A 27,490-nucleotide genomic window follows, 5' to 3' on the forward strand; every position below is an offset into this window, starting at 1 on the left:
GGGGGGGGAGAAAGATAGCAGCGGGGGGGGAAAAGCGTGGGGGTGCTGAGGATGCTGCTGTGCTGCATTGTCCTGCAGATGAGCGCTCAGAATGAGCGACCACGGGTGCCCCCCTTACCCAGAGGGGTAGATGCTGCAGATAGGGACGGGGTATGGGCTGGAATAGCCATCTCACCGTGCGACGTCTTCACCCTCAGTCCTTTCCAGCAGGGTCGCCCCTTCAGCCACTGGCACCGCAGTGGCAGGAAGCTGGAAGAGGGGCTTGGCGTGCGGGCGACCCCCTAGCTGGCGGGATGTAGGGGAGCCATTGCTGCCCAGATCCTCCTATTGCTTCTGTGGGGGAGGCAGCAGTGCAGATAAGTTGGCACTGGCGCAGCTCAACCCCGGGAGAGCAGAGAGGTCAAATGCGTCTCTGGTATCCCTAGGAAAAAATAAAATAACAAAATTAGAAGAAAAAGTAAAAATAACAAGGAGAAAACAGCCCTGCAGTAGCAGGGAGTGTCTTGCCTCCTTGGACACTAAGCTAAAACTGGTAGCCTCTATCTCCAGGCTGAGGGTATAGCTGATGGAGGAGGGGCTTAACAGTTTTACTTAGTGTCACGCCTCCTAGGGAGCTGAGCTATACCCAAGGTCTGTGTCCCCCAAGGAAAATGGGCGAGAAAGGGATGTAACCTATTATGTGACATTTAGCTCAATAATTGCACCACAATTCTGATGTAAAATTCTGTCTCAGATTAAGCCAAGGAATAGTTGGCAGAGAGTTAGCCAAAAGTGTCTATCCCCGCACCGGATTTATCATCCAGCCTGAAGGTGGATTTACACAACCCTATTGTCAGGCAGGTTATCGGGAACAAATTTTCCTGGGAACGCTCTTCCTGACAATCTGCCTGTCTAAATGTGCCGCCGATAACCCGATAAATGAGCGAAGCGCTTGTTCATTGAGTGATGCTGTCGTTCGCATAGGCACATCAATCATCATTTCTGGGCAGCATATTGTGCTGTCTAAACAGCGATCTGCTGCCCAGAAACAATGATTCTGTATGAGGACGAGTGATCACAATAGCGATCCCTCATCGTCATACTGTGAAGGAGACAACTGCATGTAAATGCAGCGGTGTCCTTCACTAAGCGAGCAGCCGTCCTTCCCGACAATCGGCTTTTTGGTTGGTGCTTATAAACCCACCTTGAGCCATTGTGATAAATCTGGTTCAGCTGTAGACAGCCTTTCTAAGCTTACACCATATATAGGATTACTAAATCTACTGCAGTGTGCATGAGATCACTAGTACAGAAAGGAAAATCCACAACTGGGCCGAAGTCTTCAAAAATATCTTCAAATTTATTAATACATCAGTAAAATCCACAATACGAACCACAGCAACCAGTTTGTGTTTCAGACTAGCTATAGCCCTTACTTATGTCCTAAGCTTGCTCCATCTCCACCCCGTTAAAACACATATGACTCCAGTCACATGACAGCAACTTAAAAAAAAAAAACACACAACCATTCCATATACAAATATTAAATTACATCGACAATCGCAGTAACACAATAATAACCAATTTAGGGTACTTTCACAATTTTCCGACATAGTTTCGTCCTAGGGGCTCTATACCGGAAAAGAACTGATCAGGCATATCCCCATGCATTCTGAATGGAGAGTAATCCATTCAGGATGCATCAGGATGTCTTCAGTTCAGTCTTTTTGACTGATCAGGCAAAAGATAAAACCGCAGCATGCTACGGTTTTATCTCAGGCCCAAAAAACTGAAGACTTGCCTGAATGCTGGATCCAACCTTTTTTTTTTTTCCCATAGGAATGTATTAGTGCCGGATCTGGCATTCAAAATACCGGAATGTGCAGACCGAAAAAAAAAAAAGGGTGAAAAAAAATAAATGCCGGATTTATTTTTCCTGATGATACCGGAAAAACTGATCATTTCAATGCATTTTTCTGACTGATCAGGATCCTGATCAGTCTTACAAATGCCATCGGTTGACAGAACTGCTTGCCGGATCACTCTGCCGCAAGTGTGAAAGTAGCCTAACGAATCTCAGGATTCAATGGCAGTAAATCATGTGTTGTCTCCAGCTTTATCATGTAGCATATCTAGGATGATTTGCGGGAGCGAGAACCACCCTGCTGTGACTGAAAAACTCTTTCTATGCCTTGAAAAACAACAAAAATTAATACCATGTACATCCCTAAAGTGTTTTGTCAACATAGATACAGTATATTCGTTTTTTAGATGTCTAATCAAAAGTTTGTCTGATCCGAACTTGAAGGGCCAGAGGTTTGTCCTACATAACTAACTGATTTCTTTAGAAAAAGTGTCAATGGGAATATGGGAGAACGTTTGAAGGGCCTGGGTGAACCATAACCTTCAACCCCTAGTACATAATATCCCCATTTATATTAGGGATATGCCACGTGTCCTTTCCTCTATGTATAACTTGGAATGGAAAGAAAATTATTATTGGGCTACTTGCGATGCTGTTACATCACATACTCATCAGTACCTCTAGTATATTGGCTAAAAGTGTTGGAAGACATATAGTCCACAGTTAAAACAATTTTGATTCTAGCAGTTATTTTCAAATACAGTGCACATCAATGCGGGCACAATATTTGCCATGTTATGCTAATATTTACATGTACACTTGGGAGACACCTTTTGTGTGGAATTATAATCTCTTTTTGTCATCTATAAAGTGGTTTGGCCGATTTTTATAGATGTCTTTTTGTTTGTTTTGAGGAGGCGTAGACTTGGAGTTTGCATCTTTTGTAAAATATGTCAATAAGAATGAGATGAACCTGAAGTTTACATATAATTTACAGAAAAACAGCATAATACAGAAGATCATAAAAATGTTAATTTATACAGAATATAATAAAAAAGTTAATTTACTTTAGTATTTCCATTCAAAAAGTGAAACTAGGGGGCATGGCTTACCGCCGAGAAGGCAGATGGCTTCTCTTGCATCTCTCCTCTTCCAGCTAACATCGAAAGCCATCTGGCCAATCCTACCCCACCAACAGGCTCAGGCTGGCTCCAGTTGAACTCCCCTTCTTGTCATCAGTGAGGGGACCCCTCTCTTACCCGTCTGGGCCCTCCAGGTCTGGTCTTTGGATCGGGGCCTGGTCTGGCCTACAAGTCCTCAGCCTCGATTTCGATTACCATTACCTAATCGCACCCGTGGCCGACGTTCAGCGACAGCCCGCTTACCCTGGCGGACCCTTGCGCCGAGTCCCGCTTACCAACGCACTTCGCCCGGAACCCTCTGCTGCAGTCAAGAAACTCACTGCACCTTCATATTCTTGCCTCTTGTTGTCACCATCTTCCTGGCACTAGTTCCCATCTCCCAGGAGCCCCAGCCTGGAAGGTGCTCCCTGACAGGTTCCAGGGTCCCACCCAGAACATTTCTTTAGCCCTTTACACCTGGTCACCTGCCATCTGCCGCAATTCTTGAGGTTCCACCCCCTACTTGTGAAAGAGCCCTGCTCTAATTTTTTTCCGGTTCGCCCTGGGAGAACCCTTTATATATACCTACACGACAGCACTAACTTTTTAGGGTCTTTGGCCCAATTTTTCCGAACCAATAGGCAATATGGAGGCTAAATAGTATCACCACCATCTGGAGGGGACACCACCCTGTTCTGTGTGCATTACACAAATACGTGCCACTCATCACCGTGCAAAAAGCAGCCCTTCTGACCCTACACCTGGAGACACATCTCCTGGGTTCTCGCTATGGTCAAAGTAGGCAAACTTGAGGGTCCGCACTCTCCCACTAAGAAGAAAGCACAGTCTGAGATGGAGAAATTAGGGAAGAAATCGGCACCCTCTAAAGATAACGCATCGCCTCCACCTGGGAATGATCACCTAGATAATCTCACCCCAGAAGAACCTAACAAAGAGGGACCTTATGAGGCAGACCAGATCCTATCAATCTCTCAATCCGCAATGCAGCGAGTAATTGAAACATCCCTTAAACCGCTTAAAAACTATCTCTCAAACATTAAGCACGACATCCGTAATATTGGCCTTAGAGTAGAACAACTAGAAGCGAACCAGGCATCTACAGTCACGTTTGGGGAATCTACAACAGCCGCTCTTTACTCATGTCACTCCCACCTCAATGCCCTTCTCTCTCATTTGAAAGATCAAGAAAACAGGAATAGACGGAACAATTTACGGATTTGCGGCGTCCCTGAAACTATCCCATCCTCCTCTCTAATAAACACTGTTTATGACATCCTGAGATCCTTGCTTCCAAACGAGGAGGCCCCTCAATTGGTTCTTGAACGAGCCAATAGAACACTTTGCCAGAAACTGAGGCAGGAAGACCCTCCCAGGGATATGATTTGCAGGATTTTAAACTTCCAACATCGCAAACTTAAAGGCAGCTAGAGATTCAGAAAATATCACATGCAGTGGCGCTCCTATATCGTTCTATCAGGACTTATCCTCTCTGACCCTTTACAAGTGCAAATGTCTCAAGCCGTTTACGGAAATCCTAAGGAGGAAGAAAATTCCCTATCGGTGGCTGTTTCCGTTTGGCCTCTCCTTCACCTTTTAATGGTTCGCTGAAGGTTATCCATTACCCAGAAGATATTCCTCCCATCTGTTTGGATCTGCAGCTGGATGCCTCCACTATTCCTTCTTGGCTCCAATTCTCGGATGTCTTGGACCTTCCCCGGCTTCCTGAGATCTTGCTGTGGCAGACCGTGAGGGGGCACGCTTCAAGAAAGAGATTGGCAGTTTCCAATGAGGACTGATTTTGCTTAGGCTGGAGATCAGAGAAAAGACAAAGAGGCACTATGCCTGGGTAACACCATCTTGTTCTAAATGATCCTCTCCCTAAACCGAAGAACAACAGTTTTTCCTTTCTTTCTTGTGATTCTTGGTCTCTGGGGTCGGAGGGGTGGTGGAGGATGGCAGGGCGAGGAGGGGAGCCTGGTCTTCCCGGGCCTGTTCCCTCTGAGGCGGGTCGGTTCGTTTTCCTCTTCCCCCACCCCGTGGACGCCCAGCACGCCCTTGTGCAATGGTTAGATGGGTTTCCCCTCCACTGCCCTGGGGTATGTTACACACTTTGCTTTCTAGCTCTTCAGGAGCTATTTCCATTGAATTGTACTGTTTTTGTATTGTTTCTGTTTTTACTTGGTCTACGTTGTCTACCCATTTTCCTTTTCTCATAACTACTGTTCACGTGGTAATGTCCATGGATTGAATTCTCCAGCGAAGAGGTCCAGGGTCTTTCAACACCTCTGGTACTTACGTGCGGACGTTGCGGTCCTCCAAGAAACTCAATTCAAATTAGGTAAAATTCCTGCACTCAAACGCACCAGCCGCTCACAATGGTTCCATTCATGCCACACCACTTCTAAGGTTAGAGCAGTCTCTATTGCCTTTAAAAAAATCGTTCCCCTTTACATTGTCCTCTAGCCTATTGTCCTCTGACCCGGAAGGCAGATTTCTGATTTTGAAATCCACAATCACCAATATGATAGTCTCCATTTCAGGCTTCTACGCCCCAAACAGCAATCAAGCTCACTGGTTAGAGGGGGCTCTAAGACAATTCGACTCGTTCAAAGAAGGCCTTTGTATAGTGGACGGAGACTTCAATGTTGCTATAGAACCTAATTTAGATTCCTCCTCTTTTTAAATATCTCATTTGTCCTTTGGAAAACTCAGATCCGTGAAACTGGCCCTCCTGTCACTGGGAGTAAGAGACACCTACCGCACCCTGTACCCATCCCACCATGATTACACCTACTTCTCCACTCCCTACAACTCCTACCAAAAATTGGACTACGTATTCGTCTCCACCCCTCACTTACACCTGGTGTCCAGAGCACATATCGGGCAAATCACTGTTTCAGACCATGCACCAGTCCAGGTTGGACTAAAAATCCAGACACTTCCTAAGTGTGAATACACTTGGAGGTTGAATGAACTTCTCAATAATGAACCCTTAAAACAGAGGATCTCAAAGATCCTCGCCTCCTATTTTTCAAAAAACACGTCTGACTCTATTTCCCCAACAATACTTTGGGAGGCCCATAAGTCTGTGGGCGGAGGTGAATTTCTCTCCATAGGCACATATGCTAAAACTTGCCCGACCAAGGACGTTGACTCTCTTATGTCAGATATTGCTAGGCTAGAGAGATATTATAAACAATCATTGGCCTCTTCGACCCTAACTGATCTTACCAAATTGAGAGAGCAGTTAAAATAGCTTCTCAACCTAAAGGCTGCAAACGCATACTTGTACTCCTAGCATAGAGTCTTATCAGCATGGCAACAAAGGCTCCAAATTCATGGCCTTGCTAGCCAAACGCAGACAGGACCATCAAGCAAATAGTGTACATCAAGCAAATAGTCTCTGAGTCGGGTTCCCCAGTCATGGACACACAGGGCATAGCACAACAATTCCAGCGCTTCTACACATCCCTATACAATATACGGGAAGGCGAACCCCCAGAACTAAAGGCCCAGCGCAAGCTAGACATAACTGCCTTCCTGGGCCGACTATCCCTCCCTTCGCTAAAGAAGGCCCAACAATCTGACCTAGATAAATGATTCACCTTAGAAGAACTTAAATTGGCCCTTTCACCCCCCCAGGGAAAGAGTCCAGTCCCCGATGGCCTCCCCATACAATATTACAAAACCTTTCCAGCGATCTTACTTCCCCAAATGTCTTTCAACTCGCTAACGGAAAAAACAGAATTCCCGGCACAAACCCTGGCGTATGGTTCACCCAGGTACCAAAAGATGGTAAAGATTCCTCCCTCTGTAGCATCTACCGCCTTATATCTCTCCTCAATGTGGACATAAAGCTCTATGCAAAATTACTACCAAATTGACTGAATGCTATGCTTCCAGGTCTAGTAAATGCCGAACAAGTGGGGTTTGTGAAGGGGAGGGGAAGGTAAATATAATACGCTACGAGTTCTACAGTTGATCCAGTTTGCTCGATCTTTTAAGACACCCTTGGTTCTCTTATCCACAAACTCCGAAAAAGCGTTTGATTGAGTAGACCTGAGCTTCATGACTCAAGCTTTGGCTAAGTTTGGTCTTCCTCCACACTTCATGTGAGGAAGATGGATTATTATTTACTGGCAGCCCTGATTTTCATCTGATTCACCTTTTTGTCAGACCACATGCAAATAGGCTCTCACTCCACTACCTCTGCCATCTGGCAAGCAGATGGCTGAAATCTACAGGGGGTCCTAGCTCAAAGGATGCCCAAGGTGTATAGACTCACACCTCTTCCAGCAGCTAGGAGCCAGGCCAAGTTAACAGGAAGGATCTCTCAGTATGGGGTCCCAAACCTTCCCCAGTTCAATCAGATTAGAGGACATATTGGGACCGGTGAGTTATAAAGAATTATGAATCGTCCATCCATCCCAGGCATAATTCGGTTATATTTTTGCGATCCTGGGGCAAAGCCAAACATCCATGTAGTCCCGGCTTTAGACTAGAGTGCCCGGGAGGGGAGATATACTTATCTCCCCACAGAAACCAAATAACGGTACAATGCTTGGACTCTAGTTGTAGCCGGAACCCAGGCGGATCAATTGGGCCCGGAACCATCTTCCTGCGATATTCGGGTCTGGGGCTATGAGCCCTAAGGGGTTTTATGGGTCATTTGCTCCCAGCACCAGAAAAGGAGGGGTGGGCCCTACCCATAGGCGGGGAGGGGAGTGGCCGGCTACAGGTCATAAGCCCATGCAAACTAGAGGGTGGTGTCTTTCTCTGAAAGGGGGTCACATTGTGCAAATGTGTTTGGAGAGACCTGGAAACCGCTGACATCACCGCCCCCACTTGACTGAAGCCACCCTTATGACCCAAAGGAACTTTCATCTACCCAGTAACTGACTTTTGCTCTGCTTAAGGCCGATAGATCATACCACTGTATCACTGTATTTCGGCGGCAGCAGGGAGCGCACGGCGTCATAGCAACCAATGACGTCGTGCTCTCCTGCTCTCAGCAGGAATCCAGCCCGTGGTTCCACGGACTGCTCACGGCCGTGAAAAACTGCCGTGTGCATTTGGCCTAACCCTGTTGTACCCAAATAATCTGTAACCTCAGACCACTGTATATATTCTCTGTGTATATTGTGTTAAATCTAGTGTGCCCTTACGGCGATTAAATCTATAATTTAATCCTGTGCTATCTTGTATCTCGATCACGTATCTCCACGTCCGTGTTTTGGCCTAGTTATAAGCTACCGCGGGTTGATTTCTCACCCTATATAATCCCATTAGTGGACCGGGCTTATATCAAACGAGAAGCTGGTGGCAGATTTCCCGGGCTGAGACGGCGCTGTTTTCACTGCGGCAGTGAAAAGGCTCTCTCAGCTTGTTGCCTCTCTGTGCCCGCGTGGACAGGAGGTGTGTGTGTGTGCAAACTGTACCAACCTGACCCTACCTGCTCCTCCCAGAGGGTTTAACGTCACGTTTTTAGTAGCCAGGGACAATACCGCGCCTCGTGAGCTTGACCCCACGAGGGGTGGTATTCGTCACACTTTATCTCTTGTATAATGGCGCTTTATTTTACTCCTACAGCATCGGTTCGTGTCAATGGCACTCTTTCTCTCCCCTTCCGAATATCCAAAGGGACGCCTCAGGGTTGCCCCCTGTCTCCTTTACTTATTGTCCTCACGATAGAATCTCTCATCCAACACGTTAGGCAACACCCAGATGTTTTAGGTATAGCGGTAAGAGACCAAGTTCATCTTACAGCAGATTATGCAGACGATCTTCTAATTCTCACAACGAATCCCGATGTTTCTTTCCCGACATGACATTTTCTCCACATTCCAAAACCTCTCAAATTTTAAGAGAAACCCCACAAAATCATCTGCGCTAAACATCTCTTGCCCTGGAGGATGGTTGCTGGAGCTTCTGCTAGATCTCCCTTCCCATGGTCCCACACTTCTATCAGATATCTAGGTCTCTCCATCTCAGCCACCCCTGAGAACTGGTATTCACTTAACTATGCCCCACTACAGGCCCAAGTTTCAAGGATCATAGAAAGTTGTAAAATTACAAAAATCTCTTGGATTGGTCAAGCTAATCTCGAAATTATGGTCATCCCGAAATTCCTCTACCTATTTCAAACCATACCTATCTATCTCTCCAGGTCCTTTTTCATGACTACCCATAAGCTGTTTTTGAAGTTCCTTTGGTGGAAAACTACCCATAGAGTAGCCTATAAAACTCTGCCGAAACCTAAAGGGGGGCATAGGGCGGAAGTAGTCTCGGGCTTCCCACTCACCCAAGGTCTCTTGCTCCTTCAAACCGGTAGATGACTGCCTTCTTCACTGAATGTGATCACCAGGGAGACCCTCCAGGTATGGGATTCTCTTCACAAAGTTGCAACTATATGGTAATCCCCTTCCTCCATCACTGGGACCTCCTTGGTCTTAACACTCCATATACCTCTATCTGCCTTGCCCTATAAAAGAGCTTAAACGCAAAGAAAAATGGAGATATACTAGCTGATGGCACTCTAACGGAGTTTCGGGCATTGTGTAATCTGTTTCCCTCGGTATCTATGACTCAGTTAACCTACAACCAGTTTGCCCTGGGTTTCAGGACATTCCTGAAACTGGGCTCATTGCCTCAAGATACTACTTGGCTAGATCGTCTATCTACACTACGCTCCCATATTCCCAAGCTTACAGGGAACTGATTGCGCTTCCGCGGACTCCCCATTACCATACATCAGGGCTTGGGTACAAGAATTAGGCCAGACTCTCACCCAACAGGAAATCTCACAAATCTATAAAAACCAGCTGTGGCCCCCTCTAGATGCATTACACTGCAGGAGATTAACTATAAACTGACATGCCGATGGTATAAAACTCCTGTCGTCCTAAACAAGATTAATACCTCCATTCCCAACCTCTGCTGGTGCTCTCTTTCCCACACGGGCTGCTATGTTCACATTTGGTGGGACTGTGCTCTTATAAAACCATTGTGGCAGAGAGTAGGAGAGCTTATAGCTAAAGTCTGCCCAGACGCCCCACCTGTGACCCTAAGAACCATTTTTCTTGGCCTTCCCCTGGGGTTGTCACGGCATGGTGTGGGAACTAACTCCACACCGAACACAAGGGGGGGGGGGGAGGTCCAGGGGAAAGGTATTAGAAAACTAGGGACAGGGTGGTAGGAATTTTAATACACAGAAACCTAAGCCCTAACAGGGCTCTGGCGATAGTGTCAGGACAACGGATGGCCTGTTCCTTTCCAGCTGAAGGAACAGAAGACCCATTCAGGCCTAATACCAAAAGGTGGGGGAAATACAACAAACAAGAAATAAAGGAAAGAAACTTAACTCCAAAGTATGCGGACGAGTGGAAACTGAGAGGAGAACCAACACCAGCACTGCCAACATCCCAAAGGAGCTATCAACCGCATAGCATGATGAGTGAGACCAGACTAAATAGAGGAGAAGGAGTGACCACTTAAGCTACACCTGAGACCAGAGGTGTGGTCATTCCCAGCAACAACATGGATAGTGAAACTAAAGAGTCTGTGAATCACGTGCAGCCAGTCTCCTCGATCTTCTAGTCCCTGTCACGGACGGGACCGTGACAGGTGTCCCAACCACGCTTCAATAGACAGCTTTGGGTCACACTAGTAGTAGCTGTGAAAGTGCTGATTCCCCCTCCAATGGAGGGACACCACTGCCCCCTCGGTTTCCCAGTGGATCCGCAAAGTGGCTCAAATTTCCCGCATGGAGGAGCTCTGTTAAGTAGCTCTATGCAACCCCCCCTAAGGCCTCGTTCACACTTCAGTGTTTGGTCAGTGATTTCCATCAGTGATTTGTGAGCCAAAACCAGGTGCAACTCTAAACACAGAACAGGAGCAGATCTTTCCCTTCTACCTCATGTCTGTGGAGGCTCCACTTCTGGTTTTGGCTCACAAATCACTAATGGAAATCACTGACTAAACACTGAAGTGTGAACGAGGCCTACGTTTCACAGAATATGAAAAACATGGAGAGATTTCATGTCCACACTAACCACTGAACACCTGTCATGATCTTAAATACAGGTCGGGGTTGCTCGCTGACATAAACGCTAATAGTGGCCCCTGGATCTCTTTGCTGTCCTTGCTCTTCCCCTGTTACCTCCTACTCTGCTGTGGGACGGACACGGAATGTACTAGGTATTAGATATGTCCTCTCACCCAGAAGATATAGAACGAGTTTATTGTTGGCTGGTGTCGGCCGCCAGTTTGTATGTTCTTGTCTTATTTAAGCTATTTTCAATACAGGATTATGTCTGTATTATGTACAGCTGTGTTCGAAATAATAGCAGTGTGTTTAAAAAAGTGAATAAAGCTCAAAATCCTTCTAATAGCTTTACTTTCCATACACACAAATGCATTGGGAACACTACACACTCTATTCCAAATCAAAACATGAAGAAAAATATATCAAATTTGTGTTGTTCCTCTAAAAAAAAAAATAAAGAAAAGTGCATTTTAGACTGTTCAAAAAAATAGCAGTGTTTGTTTTCTTCTTTACAAACTGAAACATTCACTATATAAACTGAAAAATGTTTGAAGATTTTGCTTTCCTTTGAATCACTTAACTAATAGTTAGTTGTATAACCACTGTTTCTGAGAACTGCTGTACATATGAGTTGCATGGAGTCAACCAACTTCTGGCACCTGTGAACAGGTATTCCAGCCCAGGAGGATTGGACTACATTCCACAGTTCTTCTCTCTTTCTTGGTTTTGACTCAGAAACTGCATTTTTGATGTTACCCCACAAGTTTTCTGTTGGATTAAGATCCGGGGATTGGGCTGGCCACTCCATAACGTCAGTCTTGGTCTGCAACCAAGATGTTGCACGTTTACTGGTGTGTTTGGGGTCGTTGTCTTGTTGGAACACCCATTTTACGGGCATTTCCTCTTCAGCATAAGGCAGCATGACCTCTTCAAGTATTCTGATGTATTCAAACTGATCCATGATCCCTGGTATTCAATAAATAGGTGCAACACCATAGTATGAGAAACATCCCTATATCATGATGCTTGTGCCACCATACTTCAATGTCTTCACAGTGTACTGTGCCTTGAATTCAGTGTTTGGGGGTCGTCTAACAAACGCTCTCCGATTACTAGACCCAAAAAGAACTATCTTACTTTCATCAGTCCACAAAATGTTGCGGCATTTCTCTTTAGGCTAGTCAATGTGCTCTTTGGCAAATTGTAACCTCTTCAGCACATGTCTTTTTTTCCAACAGTGGGACTTTGTGGGGGCTTCTTGCAGATTGCTTGGCTTTACATAGGCGTGTTCTAATTATAACAGTACTTGCAGGTAACTTTAGCCGCCTGTTTTTCAAAGAATGAATGACCTCACTAATTGAACTCCACACTGCTATTATTTTGAACATGCCCCTTTCAATTAGTGATTCAATTACACAGAATCAGCAGCCTGCATGTCATGACTGTTGGGTCTGTTGGATTTCTATTACTCTACTACACCTGCTAGTTAGTAAATTACCTTTTTGCCATGTAGAAATATAATTTCTACCAAAAACAGTGATTTATCAGGTTAGTGATGTCTGACTGCTATTTTGAACAAAACTGTTTGCAAAAAATTCGAAAGGACTCATGTAACATGTACTGTTTTCTTCTCATGTACCATGTTCTTTTCTAAACTCAATAAAAAAGAAATTTGCAGCAAAAAGTGAAACTAATCATCTAATCAACACCAAACACCTGATAAGCCTTTAAATGGTCCCTTAGTCTGAGTCAATAGCCTAATCAATCATGGGGAAGACTTTTGACTTGACAGTTGTCCAGAAGACAACAAAGCCACAAAAGGTAATTGCTAAAGACGCTGGCTGGTCATACATTGCCGTATCCAAACATATTAAAGAGGACCTTTCATAGGTCCAAACATTATGAACTAATTATCATGAAATACAGCGGAGCCCAGGGATCTCGCTGCACTTACTATTATACCTGGGCACCGCTCCGTTCTCCCGTTATGTCCTCCGGTATGTTCTGGGACTTGGTAGTAGTAGGAGGAGACTGCCCTTGTTCTCCTGGGCATCTCCTTCTCCTAGGCTGTAGCGCTGGCCAATCGCAGCGCAGAGCTCACAGCCTGGAAGAAAAACCTCCCAGGCTGTGAGCTCTGCGCTGCGATTGGCCAGCGCTACAGCCTAGGAGAAGGAGACGCCCAGGAGAACAAGAGCAGACTCCGCCTACTATAACCAAGTCCCCTAAGTCTCCGCCTACTATAACCAAGTGAGATCCCTGGGCACTGCAGTATATGTCATGATACTTAGTTCACAATGTTTGGACCGATGAAAGGTCCTCTTTAATTTAAAGTTAAGTGGTAGAAAAAGGTGCACAATTTAAGAATTTGGGGAAGATTCCCAAGGAGTGGACTGTGGCTGGAGTCAGTGCTTCAAGAGCCACCACACACAGATGTATCCAGAACATGGGCTACAACTGTCGCATTCCTGACCCAGAGACAATGTCAGAAGCGTCTTACAGGGGCTAAGGAAAAAAAGGACTGGACCGTTGCACAGGAGCCCAAGGTCCTATTTTCAGATGAAAGTACATTTTGCATTTTGCATTTCATTTGGAAATCAAGGTCCCAGAGTCTGGAGGAACAGTGGAGAGACACACAATACAAGATGCTTGAGGTCCAGGGTGAAGTTTCCACAGTCAGTGATGGTTTGGGGAGCCAAGTCATCTGCTGGTGTTGGTCCACTGTGTTATATCAAGTCTAAAGTCGGCACAGCCGTCTACCAGGAAATGTTAGAGCACTGCACGCTTCCCTCTGCTGACAAGCTTCATGGAGATGCTGATTTAATTTTCCAGCAGGACTTGGCACCTGCCCATACTGCAAAAAGTGCCATTACCTGGTTTAATAGCCACATTATTACTGTTCTTGATTGGCCAGCTAACTCGTCTGACCAAAACCCCGTAGACAATCTACAGATTATTCTCAAGAGGAAGATGAGACCCCAGACCCAACAATTCAGATGAGTTGAAGGCCGCCATCAAAGCAACCTAGTCTTCCAAAACACTTCAGCAGTGCCACAGGCTGATTGCCTCCATGCCACTCCGCATTGATGCAGTAATTCATGCAAAAGGAGCACCAACCAAGTATTGAGTGCATGTCCTGTACATACTTTTCAGTAGGCCAACATTTCTGTATTTAAATTTTTTTTTTTTTAAATTGGTCTTATAATATTGTAGTTTTCTGGTTTTCATTTGCTGTAAGCCATAATCATCATCATTCAAATAAATTAATGCTTGAAACACATCACTGTGTGTAATGAATCTCTATAATATGAGTTTCTCTTTTAGAATTTAATTACTTAGATAAGTTCACTGTTTGATGTAATTTATTGAGATGCACCTGTATGTTGAAGTTTTGTGTGTCCTTTTAAAGAGGATGTGTCACCACAAAATGCAATGCAATCTGAAAGCACCATGTTATAGAGCAGGAGAAGCCGAGCAGATTGATATATAGTTTTGTGGGGGAAAATACAGTAAAACCTGTAATTTGTACATTTATATCTTTGTTTTTTCCACTTTCTGTGAAGAGGTAGTGACCTGGTAAGGGCTGTGGCTAGTCTGAAATACGAAGACTGATTGCTGGGGTCCATTATTGTGGATTTTATTGAATCAGTAATACATTTGAAGATATTTTTGAAGACTTCGACCCAGTGCTGGATTTTCCTTTCTTTACATATGTTGGACTGCTTCTCCAAATATCCATGCACTGATAGGAGCCATGGCTTATAAAATTACTTGTAAATTTGTATTGTGAAGGGGAATATCTGTACTCGCTGACAATTTTTCAAGATGCAATGCATTTTAAAAAGAAAATAAAGCAACTTTGTAAATCATCACAATGGCTGGGTCAGTTAAAGAAGGTTACCCTCTGTTTTACTAAAGGGATCTGTCACTAGTTTATGCTGCCCTTAGTTAGGGCAGTAAAACACCGGTGATAGATTTCCTTTGATCAGTGTGGCAAGGCATGTATTCCAGTTTTTGCACAAATTTTACTTTTAATTTTAAATTTAAGTCTGGCACATTTTGATCAGTAAATCTTCTCCTGTGTGCACTAGATTTCCGCTTACCTTTGGCATTTAAGGGGCCAGTTAGTGGGTAAAAACGTTGTTGCTACCCTATTTGTAAGTGGACTGACCTAGTAAAGCTGCCATTCCTAAAACCTTTCACGGTATATGTGACATTGACTCCTTTGACCATTTTATTTCTCCCTAAGGGCAGAGAAAGACAGATTCTACAGGAAACCATTCACAATTTTCATTCTTCATTTGAGAGCAGCGCTAGTAATACACGGCCAGCAGGAGCTCATCAATGTAAGTACTCAATTGGACTGGGCAGGTTTCAATTTAATTAAAACCTTTAAACGTCATGCAGTATTAAACCCATGGATAGCACACCTCAGCAGTCACCTGATATTCTGAGTTGTACAAATGCCCATGTGTTTAGGTTTACAGTCACTTACCCACAAATGTAAAGGTGAGGAAGCCTGATGGTTTTATGTCATGAGATTTACTTTCCCAGTGTAATGTATTTTGAGGAAAGTTGATTTCACATGTAGAAATAAGAAAATGCTTTGTTGGTCTCTGGTTATTATAGTACAATATAAGTCTTCCTTATACTTAAATGGGTTGTGCAAAGTGTCTGATCAGTGTGGTCCTGTGTCGTCCTTGTATGAATGGAGCAGTGGTCAAGCATTTCTGCCACTCCATTCATACAGGGAGCTCTCATGATTCCTTGGGGGGCCCCAGTAGTTGGACCCCAGCTGACTAGATGCTTATCCTCTATGCTGTGGATAGGGGATAATTTGTAATCTTGGTACACCTCTTTAAAGGTCCCTTTACACAGGCTGAGAATACACCAGATAATCACTAACAAGTGTTCATAGGAAGGCTCGTTGGCAATTATTTGTTGGTATACAGGTGCCACCAATTACCTGATGAATGAGCAAAATGGATGGATCGTTTGTGCAGCTACCTAAATTGTCATTTGGTGACAGCAGAGTGTGCTGTGTAAAGAGCCTCTGCTGCCGGCAAACAAGAAGTCGGTATATGTGTAAATGCAGTGGCCTCCTTCACTGACAAGCAGCCGCTTGCTGGGAAATCGCCTGCAAAATTGTCCAGTGTAATGGGGCCTTAACAAATAGAAGTAAAAAGGATATGGGTTCTTTTTATTTTCACTTTCTTGTTTTTCCAAATGTTCATGGTGGCTCGCTGCATACAAGTTCTGCATCTCTTAGGCTGGGTTCACATCAAGCTTTTGTCTTACGTTTAATGTATACAAAAAATGTGTATGTTAACCAGATGCCTCTGACAAATGTCATACAGTGGCATCTGTCACCACAGAGTTCTTTTTTATGTGTTAACCTATACATTGTTTTGTTAGACTCTGCAGGATGGAAAGGAGTAGTGTACTATGCTTTTGAATTCTTTATTTCCCCCTTGCCTATGACAGCACCCTTGGAGAGACAGCCTCCTCCTCAGGACAGAAAACAGGAACCAGAACAGCTTTAAAAGAGGGTCCATCCCCTCTACTTCCAGTTCTATTTGTGGTCCTAAGGGACAGGAGGGAATTGGAAACCGCTAAAGAAAATGGAAAGGAGCTGCAGACTCCCCGACTGTTTTCATAGTATTGGGAGGGCTTTACCCGGCGGCATAAGCCTCCTTTAGGAGCCGCTGCAGAGTCTGGGCCTCTTTCTCTCTCCTCCCAACTCCATCTCCTTCTCGGTCAATGAGGGCTTCTGCCTTACGGGACGTCTGCGGACGTGATTGCATGTCCGGCTGTCGGCGCACATGGGAGGTACTTCCAGGTTGCGACATTAGGAGGAAGCGAACGCTGTAAGACCGGAAGTGGGGGGTAGCCGGTATGTGCTCCTGGAAGAGAAAAGCCCAGCCAGCTGGCAGTTCCTCCATCTAGCTAATACAGCGACTTGGACATCGAGCAGTCTCAGCACGCAGAAACCACCAATGATACGCCGGTACCACGGTTGGGTAAGAGGCGTGATACCCCAATATTCCTGATGCTAATTACTCATAGGGGTCATCTTCTGTGTTTAGGTATCTAAGGAGGTCTCCAGATCTAAGGACAAATGGTTGTGCTGTATTGACAGTATTGTATTGTATTGTGCTTGACAGTGATGGACTTTCTGGATTGGAAGAAGAGAGAGAATGGCTTTCATCGAATGAGTCCTCTGACAAAGCCACAGGGAAGCCGCTCTTTCATGCAGAGAACATTAATTCCCTAGTCAAAGTAGTAAGAGCTACTATGGGCCTAGATGACCAAAAGCCGCCACAGTCTGTTCAGGACTCTGTTTGAGGGTCTGGGCCGTGCATAGAAATATACAGGCAGTCATTGCAAAAGAATAGAAAAGACTGATAGAAAGTTTTTTATTCCTTCCTCTGTTAGACGTAAATACCCCTTTGACGAGGAAGTGTCTGCCTCTTGGAACAGGGCCCCAAAACTGGATGCCCCGGTAGCTACGATATCTAAAAAAGCTGCGCTTCCTTTTGAGGATATGGGTTCTTTTAACCCCTTAAGGACTCAGCCTTATTTCACCTTAAGGACCAGGCCATTTTTTGCAAATCTGACCAGTGTCACTTTAAGTGCTGATAACTTTAAAACGCTTTGACTTATCCAGGCCATTCTGAGATTGTTTTTTCGTCACATATTGTACTTCATGACACTGGTAAAATTAAGTAAAAAAAATTATCATTTTTATTTATAAAAAAAATACCAAATTTACCAAAAATTTGTAAAAAAATTGCAAATTTCCAAGTTTCAATTTCTCTACTTTTATAATACATAGTAATACCTCCAAAAATAGTTATCACTTTACATTCCCCATATGTCTACTTCATGTTTGGATCATTTTGGGAATGATATTTTATTTTTTGGGGATGTTACAAGGCTTACAAGTTTAGAAGCAAATTTTAAAATTTTTCTGAAATTTTCAAAAACCCAATTTTTGGGGACCAGTTCAGGTCTGAAGTCACTTTGCGAGGCTTACATAATGGATACCACCCAAAAATGACCCCATTCTATAAACTACACCCCTCAAGGTATTCAAAACAAACTGATTTTACAAACTTTGTTAATGGATACAATTTCAAAATTTCACTTTTTTTGGCAGATTTTCCATTTTTAATAATTTTTCTCTGGTTACAAAGCACGGGTTAACAGCCAAACCAAACTCAATATTTATGGCCCTGATTCTGTCGTTTACAGAAACACCCCATATGTGGTCGTAAAACAGCTGTACGGGCATGCGGCAGGGCGCAGAAGGAAAGGAATGCCATACGGTTTTTGGAAGGCCGATTTTGCTAGACTTTTTTTTTTTTTTACACCATACACCATGTCCCATTTGAAGCCCCCCTGATGCACCCAGTAGAAACTCCAAAAAAGTGGCCCTATTTTAGAAACTACGGGATAGGGTGGCAGTATTGTTGGTACTAGTTTAGGGTACATATGATTTTTGGTTTCTCTATATTGCACTTTTTGTGAGGCAAGATAACAAGAAATCGCTGTTTTGGCACAGTTTTTATTTTTTGTTGTTTACAACATTCATCTGACAGGTTAGATCATGTGATATTTTTATAGACCAGGTTGTCACGGATGCGGCGATACCTAATATGTATCCTTTTTTTTTTTTTTTCTATTATGTAAGTTTTACACAATGATTTCATTTTTGAAGCAAAAAAAATATAAAAAATATGTTTTAGTGTTTCCATAGTCTGAGAGACATAATATTTTCAGTTTTTGGGCGATTACCTTGGGTAGGGTATGATTTTTCCAGGATGAGATGACTGTTTTATTGGCACTATATTGGGGTGCATGTGACTTTTTGTGATGTAAGGTGACAAAAAATGGTTTAAACCCGTGACGTACCGGTACGTCATGGGTCCTTAAGGGGTTAAAGACCAAATGGATAGAAGGGCTGACATTTATTTTAAAAAGAATTGGGAAGCCTCGGCGGGGGCCTTTAAACCAGCAATCGCCGCCACTTTGGTGGCTAGATCCTTAAAGACATGGATGAGGGAGCTGGAGGATCACATTAAAGGGGCTACCCCTAGGGAGCAGTTATCCTTGTTTCCTACTTTTTATAATGCTCTTGATTTCCTTGCCGATGCTTCGGTGGACTCTTTAAGGTTATCTGCCAGAGCTTCTGCTTTATCCAATTCTGTTCGTAGAGCTATCTGGTTAAAAAGCTGGAATGGGGATGCTATCTCTAAAGCTAAGCTTTGCGCCATTCCGTGTCAAGGTGTTTACTTATTTGGCCTGGTCCTTGATGATCTACTTGAAAAGGCCTCCACTGATAGAAAAAAGGGCTTTCCTTCCACCATCCAGCAGCCCCCTAAAAAAAAATCCTTCCATCCCAGGTTTAATAGAGAAGGTTTCAGGGGGAAAAAAGAGATCTAGACAGTTGCGGGAGCAGCTAAGAAGTCAAAAGGGTTTCTTTTTTCCGGGTCAGATGCCTCAAAGAAACAGCCCCAATGACAGCGGGCGTCTGTCTCGCTTTTCAAGTCAGTGGCAAAAAATCTCCAACAGCCCATGGATAAATTTGGTTATAAGGGAGGGCTTAAACATAAAGTTTCAAAAGCTGCGGGAAGATTTGTGATAACAGATTATCGTTCAGACCCCCCACAACAGGCAGCCATCATTTCAGAGTTTTTTTCCCTGTTAGAAAAAAAAGATTATTGGTGGAAGTTCCAAGGCAGGAGGTGACGGGAGGTTTTTACTCGACCCTATTTCTTGTCAATAATAAACTTGAAATGAGAGAAAATGACCTCGTCATCATTCCCTATCTAGACGACTTTCTTCTTCTTGCCCGGTCAGATCCTAGAAGAACAGATCACCTGGTTGAGGGAAGTTCTGGACAAGCTAGGATGGGATATTAACATGGAAAACTCCAGTTTGCGTCCAAGTCAGAAGTCCTTTTTTTTTATTTTTTTTTTAAGGATGATCCTAGATTCCAGATCTCAGAGGTATCTGTTGCCCCTACACAAAGTTCTGCTGATAAAATCAAGAATTCATAACCTTCTCTTTCATCAGTCAGTTTCTTTGAGGGAGGCCATGTCCGTGCTGGGTCTCATGACAGTTGCCATTACAGGGGTAGAATGGGCCCAGTATCACTCAAGGCCACTACAGCTTCAGGAGGTTTGGGGCAGATGTATTCTCTCTCTGGATGCAGAGTTTTTATCTATCACCCACAGACGCTGATTTCTTTGGAGTGGTGGATGAATCTACAAAATTTAAAGAGAAGAGTTCCATGGCACAGAGATGCAGTCTTTTACTTGACCACAGATGCCAGCCTTTAAGGTTGGGAAGCCCATGTGGAGTCTTTTCTGCTGCAGGAGACCTGGGACTTCAGTTCCCGGCCCAAGTCTCAAATTTCAAAGAGCTGAATGCTATCTGGTTAGCATTGACTCAGAGTCTTTCGATCATCAGGGGCAGAAACGTCAGGATCTATCCAGACAATATGACAGCAGTAGCCTATATCAACAGCCGGGGAGGTACCAGGGCTCGGAGTCTGATGGCCCTCAGCCACCAAATTTTCTATCTTGTCGGAAGATTCTCTCAGATCTTTCTGCTGTACATCTAAAGGGGGTAGACAATGTGAAAGCAGATTTCCTCAGCCATTATCATCTATGCCAGGGCGAATGGTCCCTAGACCAGGGGGTTTTCAACAAAATTTCTGCCTTATACAGGGAGTGCAGAATTATTAGGCAAATGAGTATTTTGACCACATCATCCTCTTTATGCATGTTGTCTTACTCCAAGCTGTATAGGCTCGAAAGCCTACTACCAATTAAGCATATTAGGTGATGTGCATCTCTGTAATGAGAAGGGGTGTGGTCTAATGACATCAACACCCTATATCAGGTGTGCATATTATCCTTTCCTTTGGCAAAATGGGTCAAAAGAAGGACTTGACAGGCTCAGAAAAGTCAAAAATAGTGAGATATCTTGCAGAGGGATGCAGCACTCTTAAAATTGCAAAGCTTCTGAAGCATGATCATCGAACAATCAAGCGTTTCATTCAAAATAGTCAACAGGGTCGCAAGAAGCGTGTGGAAAAACCAAGGCGCAAAATAACTGCCCATGAACTGAGAAAAGTCAAGCGTGCAGCTGCCAAGATGCCACTTGCCACCAGTTTGGCCATATTTCAGAGCTGCAACATCACTGGAGTGCCCAAAAGCACAAGGTGTGCAATACTCAGAGACATGGCCAAGGTAAGAAAGGCTGAAAGACGACCACCACTGAACAAGACACACAAGCTGAAACGTCAAGACTGGGCCAAGAAATATCTCAAGACTGATTTTTCTAAGGTTTTATGGACTGATGAAATGAGAGTGAGTCTTGATGGGCCAGATGGATGGGCCCGTGGCTGGATTGGTAAAGGGCAGAGAGCTCCAGTCCGACTCATACGCCAGCAAGGTGGAGGTGGAGTACTGGTTTGGGCTGGTATCATCAAAGATGAGCTTGTGGGGCCTTTTCGGGTTGAGGATGGAGTCAAGCTCAACTCTGTCCTACTGCCAGTTTCTGGAAGACACCTTCTTCAAGCAGTGGTACAGGAAGAAGTCTGCATCCTTCAAGAAAAACATGATTTTCATGCAGAACAATGCTCCATCACACGCGTCCAAGTACTCCACAGCGTGGCTGGCAAGAAAGGGTATAAAAGAAGAAAAACTAATGACATGGCCTCCTTGTTCACCTGATCTGAACCCCATTGAGAACCTGTGGTCCATCATCAAATGTGAGATTTACAAGGAGGGAAAACAGTACACCTCTCTGAACAGTGTCTGGGAGGCTGTGGTTGCTGCTGCACGCAATGTTGACGGTGAACAGATCAAAACACTGACAGAATCCATGGATGGCAGGCTTTTGAGTGTCCTTGCAAAGAAAGGTGGCTATATTGGTCACTGATTTGTTTTTGTTTTGTTTTTGAATGTCAGAAATGTATATTTGTGAATGTTGAGATGTTATATTGGTTTCACTGGTAAAAATAAATAATTGAAATGGGTATATATTTGTTTTTTGTTAAGTTGCCTAATAATTATGCACAGTAATAGTCACCTGCACACACAGATATCCCCCTAAAATAGCTAAAACTAAAAACAAACTAAAAACTACTCCCAAAAATATTCAGCTTTGATATTGAGTTTTTTGGGTTCATTGAGAACATGGTTGTTGTTCAATAATAAAATTAATCCTCAAAAATACAACTTGCCTAATAATTCTGCACTCCCTGTAGGGTGTCCTGGAGAGACCTCTTTACCACCAGGTCAAACAGAAAGGTGGTGGTGGGGGGGGGGGGGGTTCTTTTCGCTTTCCCTGAAGGATCATCCGAAAGCTGTGGACGCATTGGCTCAGTCCTGGAGAAGGGGTCTTCTTATGCCCTCATGTTTATATATATATATTAGTATTTTTTTTTTAAGGACAGTTGTAATGCCCTGTTTGTGCCTCCCTCACAGTAGTTATGCCCTCTCTGTGCCCCTTTCACAGTTGTAATGCCCTTTTGGTGCCCCCTTCATGGTTGTAATGCCCTTTTGGTGCCCCCTTCATGGTTGTAAGGCCCTTTTGGTGCCCCCTTCATGGTTGTAATGCCCTTTCGGTGCCCCCTTCATGGTTGTAATGCCCTTTCGGTGCCCCCTTCATGGTTGTAATGCCCTTTCGGTGCCCCCTTCATGGTTGTAATGCCCTTTCGGTGCCCCCTTCATGGTTGTAATGCCCTTACTGTGCTCCCTTCATGGTTGTAATGCCCTTACTGTGCTCCTGCACAGTAGTAATGCCCACTCAGTGCCCCATAAGTTATGCCCACCCACTTCACAGGAGTAATGCTCTCTGTGCCCCCTACACAGTAGTAATGCCCATTGTTCCCCCTTCATAGTAGTAATGCCCTCTGAGCCCCCTTCATAGGAATAATGCCCATTGTGCCACCTTTATAATAGTAATGTCCATTGTGCTCCCTTCACAGTATAATGCCCATTGTGCCCCATTCATAGTAATAATGCCCATTGTGCCCCCTCCGTAGTAGTAATTCACTGCAATTTAAAAAAGAAAAAAGTATACCTTCCTATCTATTTTTATTTTTTTATTTGTTGGACAGAAAAGCGTGGTATGCTACTGCAAAAAAACATAAACGTAAACTATGACAAACTGAGTATGCACTTTTAAAATACGTTTGCCTAATAGTAGTCTATGGGTATGTCAAGTAATACATTTTTGTTTGTTTTTACAAACATATCCGCTTGATATACAGCAAAAACAAGATGCGATTTTGGGAAAGTTCTAAACACGCCATCAGTATTGCTCTTCTTACATATTCAGGAAACAAGATCGCAAACTCCAGCAGTCATGATCCACAGCAATACTGATCGCAAGCACACAACTTATTCACTAACTTGATTAAAATGAAATCGGCACATATAAGGCTACTTTCACACTAGCGTTTTAGTTTTCCGGTATTGAGATCATTCATAGGGGCTCCATACTGGAAAAAAAAACACTTCAGTTTTGTCCCCATTCATTGTCAATGGGGACAAAACTGATATGAACAGAATGCCCCAAAATGCATTCCGTTCTGTTTAGTTGCGTTCCCATACCGGAGAGCAAACCGCAATATGTTGTAGTTTGCTTTCCGTCCTGGAATGCGGAGCAAGACTGATCCGGCATGGCCCACAATGCAAGTCAATGGGGACGGATTCATTTTATCTGACACAATAGAAAACAGATCTGTCCTCCATTGACTTTCAATTGAGTTCATGACGGATCCGTCTTAGCAATGTTAAAGACAATAGAACCGGACCCGTTCATAACAGATGCAGATGGTTGTATTATCAGAAACTGAAGCATTTTTGCTGGACCCTGACCGATCCAGTAAAAACGCTAGTGTGAAAGTAGCCTAATTAAAAAGTCCTGGCTCACACTCGAACTGCCCAACTCTGGTTTCTTGAATGTTTCTTCTGGGGCTTCAGAGTCCATTTCGGGAGCACTTTTAAATACAATGTACTCCATCCTGTAACGTGAATTCTAAAGATTTGAGAATAAATAAGCTTACGCAGGCTAAATGAATAAAAATGTTCACTAAGTGTTATTAAATATATGATAAAACAAACAAAGCACATAGGGAATAATAAATAGAAAATAAACATCACTAGCCTAAATATGCAACATAGGGTGTCACCTGTCGCCATGTTGTAGCACATGGACTACACCCCAAGGTGTAGAAAAGATGCGGCGAATCAATACTTACATCCTACCTAGATTGAAGTCTTTAGCGGAATGCCCTGAGTGAATGTATGTCACAGAGTTTAAACATTTTGGCCTCTCCTCCAGTGTGCAGCACGCATATCTGAGATCACTCAGGAATGTGGGTCTTATCAGCACAATGGGGGATGGGTACTAATTACAAGGCACATCATTACACGGAATGGTAATAATGAAAGGGACAGAACCAATCAGAACTTAAATAATATCCTTACCATACACATGCCATAATTAAACAATATATATATATTATTCTTTACATATGCATAAATTATAATGAATACTTAGAACACATCTATATAAAATATTGCCATTGATATTTTCTTATAGCTATATACTTTCAAATTCCCTGCATTTCACAGACCTCCGATCACAATATGTATCTTAACCAATAAATAATAAAAAGCCTTCTCAGTGTATTATGCATTCAGGGATCCCCAGCATCACGTTAGCTATTGAACCAATCAGACAGAAAATACAATAACATATAATATACTTCTACAAACCTCAACCTTAACTTAAAGGGGACCTTGCTACTTTAAACATGATTTCAAATTCAAAATCAACATGTTATCACTTTGGATGTAAAGTACCCAGAGAATACATCCATTGCTGCTGGTTAATGTCAGCTGCTATCTTTTCTGCATCTATTCATTTCCCTGAAATTTTGGACCCTCTGACAAACTTTTATTTTTTTATTTTTTTTATGCAATAACATATTGTGGGTCTCCAGTCCAATCAGAATATTATCAGATGGCTCTTTCAGGACCACAGACATACGGATGCGGACAGCATAGGGCAGTGGTGACGAACCTATGGAAAAGGTGCCAGAGGCGGCACTCTGAGCCCTCTTTGTGGGCACCCGCACCCTGGAAAAGTCTAAGTTGTATCAATATGCCTTAGAGCTTTCCTGCCATTCATCAGTGCAGGGCGCACTATGAACAGCACAGGCATTGAATGTATGCAGGCTATTATGGCTAAATGATAAAGTACATGGAAGATATACTATATTGGACTGTAGTATTCAGGTTAAATTGGCGTGTTGGCACTTTGCGATAAATAAGTGGGTTTTGGGTCGCAGTTTGGCCACACGGTCTCTAAAAGGTTCACCGGCATAGGGTGTGCTGTGCGCATCCTTTGTGGCCGCATTGCAATGAATGGGTCCGCATCCGATCCGCAAAAAAATGCAGATCGGATACAAACCAAAACTACAGTTGTGAACTTGCCCTCTGTCGCCACTTGTTTAATATATTTATCACGTGATCGGAGGTCTGTAAAATGGGGGTGATTTGAATGGATTATTAACTATATAAAAGTTCTATTTTATGAGATGTGTTTTTTTATTGTGTATTAATTGTAATGTATGTATAGAATTTTTGTTATGGATTTCATCGTATATATAATTATGGGTTGGAGTATTGGGTATTTAAATGTGCACCTGGAAAGGACTATGAAACCTCAGAAGAAGCATTTGTGAAACTCCAGTTGGACGGTCCCTGAATGGAAGTCAGGATTTTTTTTTTGATATGTGATGTTATTTTTAAACAAGTAAGTGAATAAATTGTGTGCTTGTGTGATCTTCACTACTGGAGTTTGCGATCTTGTTTCCTAAATGTTGAAGGGCTCATTAAGGATATGTGAGTTCTGAGGTGAGAAAAGGTGCATGATAAAGGTTATCACCCCAAGGAATAAATTCACACTTTCTGGGGAAATCTGCAACACTTCACACTCAGACTGTTGCAAAGAGTAGCACACACCTTTGATTGTATTCCCACAATCAGGTAATGTTCAGGATCCCCCTATATGTCAGGTCAGATGGCTGTTCCACTGAGTGGTTCCAGTTCTGGAGGGCATAGCCTGAGTATGTATTACATGATCACCTATCACTTTACCCTGCCACGGCAATGTGTCGCCATTTGCAAATTCCCTGGTAGTATCTGCTCATCACCAGAATGGCAGGTCTGCATTTAGAAACAAACAAAAAAAGTTAGGAACTGACCTATTTCTCTGCTGAGCAAAGGTGTTTAACAGTTGTTAAAATTTTAAGTAAATGTATGAAAGTACCATGGTCTTTTAGCAATGTTGGTTTAAGTATAGGTTTCTTTGCTTCCCTTGTCCTTTTTTGAATTGGAGATCTTATACCCTTAAGAGGTGTAGTGCAGAAACCTTCCTGAGAGGAGATTTATATATTCAGTAGGCTCAATGAGGGTTATAGGGGTTGTCTGGTTTCAAGAAGAAACGGGACAACATTCAGGGCATGCCTGAAATAAAAGTGCCTGCTGGCTGCAGCACTGATGTCACGTTGACAACACCTGACCACTGCAGCCAATTAATTATCTCAAGCAAACTAAGCCTCCAACGCAGGTGTTGGTGAGCCATATGGTATCGTTGTATTATACAAAATGTTTTCTGCCGTTTGTGTAATCTCATATATTCTTGCTTTTATAGCACCTTCTGCCTGTACAAAACCGAAAACCTTTGTCTCAAACAAAAGGTAGCATTTCAATAGACTGGACCGCACACAAACTTGGGATCCAAGTGAATTACCCCACCGTTTTGTTGAAAAAGGTGCACACAGACAGTGAAGATGGTTCTACTCATCACTGTATAGAATGCGGGGCACCCCATGGTACGATGTGGTTGAGTGAAGAAACAAAGAGAAAAATCCTTCTAGAAACAGAAGCTTTATTAAAGAAAAAGGTTTCAAGATGTTAAATATTTCTTATAAATACCTAATATATTCTAGATCTTGGCTGACTTGCTTATTTAAAATTTTGGTTGGATTATTTGATGTGACACATTATACCTACAATATGTAGGAAAAGAAATGTAACCATGGGCAGCCAGAAACTGAAGATAAGTGGGGTGGAGGGCATGTAGTGTGCCAGTAAGAGAAGGTTGTGCACCAGCACCTTCCTAATTAGAAAAGTGGTAGAAAACACAAACACACATGGAATATTTTCATTTTATGTTTTTTTTTTTAAACCAGTATCTGTATGGAAATGAACATAACCAGAATGCTCACAATTCTTCACATTATTTTTGTGAGGCTGGGTTTTGACAACTCCATACATGTGGTGTACTATAAATTCAGTACAGGGATGCTGTGGGCAGGGGGGAAAAGAAAAAAAAAAAATCACGATCTAATATATTTATAGTAATATTTTT

The 27,490-nt window shown here is 43.3% G+C and overlaps 1 protein-coding gene across 2 annotated transcripts in view; it reads left to right on the forward strand.

The window, feature by feature from the left end:
• Positions 1-27,177, forward strand: part of ANKS6 (ankyrin repeat and sterile alpha motif domain containing 6) — a 150,070-nt gene extending 122,893 nt beyond the window's left edge. The window contains exons 15-16 of one of the 2 annotated variants that reach the window (XM_044293485.1): positions 15,276-15,372; positions 26,771-27,177. In XM_044293485.1, the coding sequence (XP_044149420.1) occupies positions 15,276-15,372; positions 26,771-26,820 (147 nt within the window). In that variant the 3' untranslated portion in view covers positions 26,821-27,177. The remainder of the gene's footprint in view (positions 1-15,275; positions 15,373-26,770) is intronic. The other variant, XM_044293486.1, reaches the window with a different exon arrangement.
• Positions 27,178-27,490: the final 313 nt, after the last annotated feature.

Source organism: Bufo gargarizans, chromosome 5 (genome assembly GCF_014858855.1).
Source record: "Bufo gargarizans isolate SCDJY-AF-19 chromosome 5, ASM1485885v1, whole genome shotgun sequence".
In the NCBI taxonomy this organism is placed as follows: Eukaryota; Metazoa; Chordata; class Amphibia; order Anura; family Bufonidae; genus Bufo; species Bufo gargarizans.